Source organism: Bombus impatiens, unplaced genomic scaffold (genome assembly GCF_000188095.3).
Source record: "Bombus impatiens unplaced genomic scaffold, BIMP_2.2 scf_0008, whole genome shotgun sequence".
Taxonomy (NCBI): domain Eukaryota; kingdom Metazoa; phylum Arthropoda; class Insecta; order Hymenoptera; family Apidae; genus Bombus; species Bombus impatiens.
The window spans coordinates 135,887-143,063 of record NT_176427.1 but is presented as its reverse complement, the minus strand read 5'-3'; the positions used below and the strand labels follow the sequence as shown (position 1 = coordinate 143,063).

The following is a 7,177-nucleotide window of genomic DNA, read 5'->3' as shown; positions in this document are numbered from 1 at the left end:
GCGCAATATGGTAGTTCTCATCTTTTTCCTACTCCTTTGTACGATGCTCTTTCTTACCTACTATCTCTATTGGATGCGTATATCCACCGTTCTGCCAATCACAAACTACTTTTTGGCGCATGCGCATCAACCGATTATATTTAAAATATATCTCTATTCATTCTTCTATTTGCAACACATAAAATTTGAATTTATTATATATTATATATATATATTACATATATATATGTATTACACTTTCACTTATATAAACACTTCGATAAGTATTTCGATACTTAATACAGTCCAGTCAAAACATTGATATTTTTATTAAACTTTCAACATTATGATAGAAGAACGTTTCTCTACTGTTAATTCTTTATTTCTTGCCATAACTGGGATTCAATATTCTATATTATGTATATTATATATTATATCTATATTATGTATATTCTATATTATATATTCTGCTAAATTGAAACTAAAAAAGGCATACATATACCTGCATCAATCAAGTATTGTATCTATCATTAATAAATACAAAATTTATATAAACTTTTAGAATGTGATTAGAGGGACATATTTCAATCGATTTAGGTTCTCAAGATTGAATAGATACATTTAAAGTCATTTAAATTAAATATTTCCTTAGAAGCAATTTTCACCTTCAATTATTGCTTTTTAATTTATGCTAATTAATACTAACTATTACCAATATCTATTAACTATGCTTGAGATAAGATCACAGATGAAAATTAGATTAGAAAGCTTTATTTGAAGTGCATTTTATATATTTGCAATAATTTTGAAATGTCCAAATACTTATTTATGATAGTGTATATATAAAAGTGAAAGTGTTTCACAAAAAATAAAATATATTAATAATTTCTAATTCTATTAATTTTAAGAATTATATAGTCCGATAACTGTTTTTTATATAAATTCCGCTTGATCGTAAAATGTAATAAAAATTCATTTTACACTGTACATATTTCATTATCAATATCTAATTTTATTTATCCAACTTATTTATTTGTTCATTTAACTGACCAACAATCAATAATAGGCAAAAGGAGGAAATATAAAATTATTATATTACATACATTTTATACTACACATTTTAAAAAGAATGATTCTGTTTGAAAGATTTTTTTACAATATAATTTTTTCTGATTTATTTCATTGTTTGTTTATTTGTTTTTATTTGTCTTATCTTCTTTTTTTATTTATTTTCTTAGGAATAAATTTTCGATTCCTTTTATCACCTGTTTTAACTAAAACATCTTCAGTCATTGGTTCAATAATCCTCCCCATACTTGTTTTAATAGGGGGATCAATTAGTTTTCTGTGAGAATTTTCAGACACAAAATTTCTTCCAATTGGCATTCTGATGCTAGCTTCATAATCATTAACGCTTGAAAATGGATATGGCAATTCATTAACCTGATGTTCCTTTATTTTAGGATTATCTTCTTCAAATATTATCACATCACCTTTATTTTCATCTTTTCGAGGTAAATCTTTAGGTACCTTTAAAATAAAACGTCTCTTTTTGCGTCCTGAAATTTTAATATTTTTTCCACCCCAACTTCCCCATCCAGGTAAAGTTAAATCGATATCCTGAGGTTGACACTTTTTCACCTGTACATAGATTTGATATTATAATTTATGGAAGATTCTGGATAAAATACCATAATATCAATTTTTTTAACTTACCTCTTCTTCTTTTTCTCTCCTAAACTCTTCTATGACATCATCATCTGCAAATGCTTCACTTACTACATTACGTTTTTTTTCTTCATCTTCACTGTCATCTAAAACATCATTACCTCCGGTAATATCATTTGGAATATCTGTATGTAGATGCTTAGGTTTCACGTTTATGTATTTATTTGGATCTATTTCTACTTTAGAAGAAGTATTTGATTTATCTATAGATAAAGTGTTATCATGCCTTATTTTTTTAACTTTTTCTAATGCAGTATCCGCTTCTGAATTATTTTTGTCAACACTTTCATCTAAACCTAAATCTAAAGTAGGTTTTTGTTTTTTCTCTTGCATTTCAAGGCCATCGAAATTATCTTCTTCAAATTCAATGTTTCTAGATTTTCTTTTCTTCTTAACTTTTACTTTGTCATAATTCTGAGTAACACGTTCAAGTTTCAATTTAATCTGATCTTGAATCTTTTCTTCCATAAAATCAAATATTTTAGTCATTTTTTCACTATTTGTTATATTAGATGTCAAAGTATTAATGACGCTTTCCACATTAGTATTTTCTATAGATTCCACTATCCAACTAGATGTGGCTATAACGTTATTTGAATTTATTTTATTAGATTTTTTATTGCTATCTAATATGCTCTTTTGTGTAATTTTGTTATGTGAATTATTCATTGTATTTTCAACATTAAATTCTGTTATTGTTAAATTTTCATTATGACTGTCAATTTCAAGTGATTGCTTATTATTACTATTGTTATCTGAAAAATAAATATTCATTAATAAAATTTGTAGCTTCTACTTATTAGAATTACATCTGCAAACATACCTTTCAAACTAGTATCTGCTAATGAAATCGTCTGCTCACTAAAATTTACAACTTCTTGTATCTTTTCATTGTTTCGAGTTTCAGGAAAGTCTATACCAACGTCAGTATCTTTGCCTATGTAATAGATTTTAATAATAAAAAATACACATTTTTGATAATTCTATCACTTATATTATTGATAATACTATCACTTTTGTAAACATACCATTTAAAATACCATTAGGTTGTGTATCCTTTAATGAATTATCCGTTTGTTTATTTTCTAATTTATTTTCTAACTTCTTATTTTGATCAACCCAATATTTACGATAACTTTTAACAAATTCATTGATTTCTGATTCAGTTTTGATATTCCCTACCCAAGGATTTTCTTTATCATTAACTGAAAGCTTTTGTACAAATGTATCATCACCTGCATCTTCTTCTTCACTATCATTTGATTTTCTTAATTTCTGAGTTAATTCTCGACCAATTGATAATTGTTGTGCAAGTTCTTGTCGAGCCTAATAACATTAAGAGTAAGTTATTAATACTATATTATATTGAAGAAAAAATACATTTTTATATATATAAAAGATAATATTCACAAAAACATATAGTTTGTCCTCAATAATTTTAATAAAATAAATATTTACAATTATATTATTATTTAATAAACAATAAAAGATAGTTATATCAACATTGTGTTAAATCCAAAATCAATTAATATTTAATCTTTTTAAATACACTATTCTATTCTATGTATATTAACTAATTAACAGTTTTACAGTATATGCTATACTTACTTCTTTATCATATTTTGCCATAATTTGCTTAGATTTAGCCCACTTCCCTGTATTTTTATGCCTTAGTGTCATTCGCTCTTCTGCTCTAGTTCTATCTAGTTGTTCAAGTTTTTCCAATGCAGCTTCTGGATTAGTTTTCTGCAATTCTTCAAACTCTCTCAATTGCAATTTTATTTTTTCTTTTCTTTGAATACGGTGAAATTTTTTACTTTTAATTTTATTTTGGCGATGAGCCTTTGCTTCTCTATAAGACTAAAAAAAAAAAGAAAGAAGAATTAAATATATGTACTACATATAAACAATAGCTAAACTATTTTAACATAAGCACTTTAGTACTCTAGCACAAACCTGCTGTGCTCTGATTCTAGCAGCTTCTTTTCTTTTCATAATAACTTCCTTCAATGTTAAAGAAAATTCATCATGTTTTTGTTCAAGGTTCTCTTTCTGCGGTTCTAGTGCAGCAAGTTCTTTCTCTAAATCTGATTGAAGTCTAAATCTTTTAACAAATTCCGTAGATGGCTCAAATTGCATTGATGACTGATTTAAAGGAAAATGAAGCGATTCTGCTGTCCTGTTCCTTGTTATTACAGCGTTCCATTTTTTTAATTCTTGTTTTGTATTTTTAAAACCAACTATTCTCTTTATCTAAAATATAAATAACAATAACTATATTTAAACATATTTATATACATATTATTTATGAATATTTGACATAATAAAGTAGTTCTTACCCTGTCTGCTGCTGGTTTTTCCAATGGTTTTGGTAAAACTTGAACTTTTTTCCTTATAGCTTGTAAATTTCTGATAATTTCATGATGATGACCTTTTTTCCCTAAAGTTTTAGCTAAATCATATACATGAACCGCATCTTGATCAGATACTCCACTTTTTACCAAATGAAATTCTGATACTTCTAACGTAGGTTCACTTCGTTCTGCCTTTTTTACTCTATGAAAAATTTAAGGACATATTTCAGAAATGTATTAAATGTTATCTCATTTTATATTGTATTATATTTATATTAATATAAAATACTTATTTTTTTATACCTTCATATATCTTTTTCCATCAAAAATAATAGAAATTATGTATTATAATTATTATATATTAACTTTATTCATAAATGCATACCTTTGGCCTTTATCAAGCTGTGATACAGCTTCAAGAAGTTTATTATGAGACTCTGATACATCTTTATCGGTATCATCTAAATCTTCCAAATAATTTGTCGACAAATCCATATTTAACCACACCGCATGCTTTACTCTTCACGAAGCACCATATGTTTAGATTGTGTGTCTTCATAAAAGAAACAGAGATTATATATATAGGTAGAAATAAGACATTATTTCTTTATACTACTATGTGCTATTACAATGGTAAACCAATAATATATTAATACTCTAGCTAACATACCAACCAGAAAAAACTTTAGAACTTGCAATCAATTCCCTAGTATAATTATGCTGTCCCGCGGGCGTGTGCTGACCATCTATTAAGTACTTATCTTTTCATATGTTTAGGTTGACATAAGCAATTGGAAAATGTTATAACCTTTAAAGCCTCTTTCATTAAAAGTCGAGAAATAACATTTTACGCTATATTTTGATTAATATCCGATAAAATATATTGCGAAATATGAAATTTATCCTATTGAAAATATAAAATGAATTTACTTATAATATCAACTGTAAGTTGCCTTTTAGAATATATTTTCCCATCTTTAATAAAATATGTAAGTATCTGGACATTGTTTACATATTACATTTGTTAATTACATTTGTTGTAAATTGTCATTCGTTTGCAGATTACATCTCGTTTATATACAGTAAACAAACATGATATAGAATTACGAAATGATTTGATTAATTTGAAGCAAGAAATGATTGGGATATCTATAGTAGATGAATTTTCAAAATATGCAAAACTTCAACGTAAATATAATAAATTAGAAAGTACATTAAAAGAAAAAGGTAAAATAATGATATAATTAATACAATTATTAAGAAATAAATTAGATCTATATTTTATAATTTTTTTATGCAATAATTTAAGTTAACAATTAAAAATCTTTAATTTATAATTATTTGAATACAAAAACAAATAAAAATAGTTACATCTCATCGAATTTCTGTTCTGTATAAATTTTGCATTTGTTTGCGCTATTTATTGTCAAGTTCATTTTATAAAACACTTTTAATCGTAATGTACTTATTATTTAGCAAATGAAAGACTGTCTTCCAGAATGAAGGTACAAATATCTGTAACATATGGTTTTCGTATATTAAACGTAAGTGTTTGCCTATATTTATTATAATATAACATACTTAGTAATTCATAACATATTTTCAGGGTTCATTAATGTTGATTCTGCTGTGTCTATACAGAAATAAACCTGTAATAATTTTGCCAAAAGGCATGCTATGGCCAATACAAAGTTTATTAAGCTGGCCTTGTTATCATGAAGATTCAATTTCTTTGCTTATGTGGTTAATAATTGTAAGATTAGTTGTAGCTACCTGTAAAAGAAATGATATAACATAATATCATCTATAGTACTATATAAAAATTAGATGTTATAAGATGACAAAATAAAAATTTTTCACATAAATTATTATTCGCTGTGCATAAGCATACATGACAAACAATTTAGCTCCCAAGCTGTCAATGTATAGATAGAAACAACTTTAAAAATGTACATACAATTTTTACTTCTTCCTTAATGTGCTGTATGAATAATTGTACAATGTTCACTAAATATATTGTGTTTGTTAAAACATTTAAATAAATGTCATATTTTAAAATAGATTCTATTATAGCGTTGGGACTGTAAAATATTTGATTAGGATGTTACTTTTTAGAAATTTCTAAGGTCGCTAAAGATGAAAATGAAGGTCGTTTTTCACGAAAATAAGGCCTAAAAATTTTCGATCAACTTGTTGGCGTTCTCACGGATTTTGATGAAACGTTTTTTAAAATTTGATGTTCTTAATACTGTACGGCTTACTCTGTATGCATCTGAAGTAGTAAATTAGGTTTAGGTTACCTTTTATTTTCCGGTTGTCTCACAGCAACTGTTTACGTGGATTTCTAAAGTTCTGCCCTTTGTCAGACAAATGTTCATCAGGATAAATTTTTTAAATCATTCATATACGCGGAAAATAACCAGTATTCTCGGTTTTAGCGATTCAAAATACTCCCGAAATGATACATTCCAACCACAAATTTTACAATCCGAATACTATAGTAAATCCTTAATCTATTTTAGTAAATTATGAATATAGTATTTATTTTAAATAAGGATAACAATAAATTTTACAAAAATAATAGCAAAAAAGTGACTGTATTTCGTGAAAGCTTAAGTAAAGTACATAATATGTAATAATGAAATATATCTGTATATAACTATTAATAAGTAATAATTTCTTGTTTTAACAAAATTTCATTATATGTATATGACAATTAATACATCTATATTCCATATAATGTAGCAACGTTTTATTCATATGTAGAGTATTCGAGAAACATTATTTTATAAAGCTTAAAAAAAGTATTAATTTTTGTTATTATTACTATAGTTAAATATTTACCGTTTAATCATCAGTATTCTTACGATTTTAAGTTAACTTCTTTTCTGATATCAATTTGCATCTTTTTTAATGATTTTATGCTTTAACATTGCGACACATATGATACCCAAATATTACACATATAAATTGTATCATAGAAGAAATTCTATAATGTGAAGGCTAAATTTATTTCTTTTTTCCTTTTTTCTTTTTTTTCCTTTTTTTTAAACTAAAAAGCTGAATTGTATATCTTTTACTTTATTACTGGACAAAGAACAAAAATGTTGTCCATA

General features: G+C 25.6%; 2 protein-coding genes across 2 annotated transcripts; one reads left to right on the top strand and one right to left on the bottom strand.

The window, feature by feature from the left end:
* Positions 1-970: 970 nt before the first annotated feature.
* LOC100741842 (U3 small nucleolar RNA-associated protein 14 homolog A) lies at positions 971-4,651 on the bottom strand. The gene is made up of 8 exons (XM_003484354.4): positions 4,447-4,651; positions 4,047-4,263; positions 3,664-3,960; positions 3,316-3,567; positions 2,736-3,033; positions 2,531-2,644; positions 1,696-2,462; positions 971-1,620 (listed from the first exon to the last, which is right to left on the bottom strand). Exons 1-8 carry the CDS (start codon positions 4,554-4,556, stop codon positions 1,189-1,191), a joined length of 2,487 nt encoding a protein of 828 aa, XP_003484402.2. The 5' UTR covers positions 4,557-4,651; the 3' UTR covers positions 971-1,188.
* A 19-nt stretch (positions 4,652-4,670) lies between these two features.
* On the top strand, positions 4,671-6,123 carry LOC100742082 (tail-anchored protein insertion receptor WRB). The gene is made up of 4 exons (XM_003484356.4): positions 4,671-5,050; positions 5,123-5,288; positions 5,538-5,605; positions 5,668-6,123. The coding sequence occupies exons 1-4, from the start codon at positions 4,982-4,984 to the stop codon at positions 5,857-5,859; spliced, it is 495 nt and encodes a 164-aa protein (XP_003484404.1). The 5' UTR covers positions 4,671-4,981; the 3' UTR covers positions 5,860-6,123.
* Positions 6,124-7,177: the final 1,054 nt, after the last annotated feature.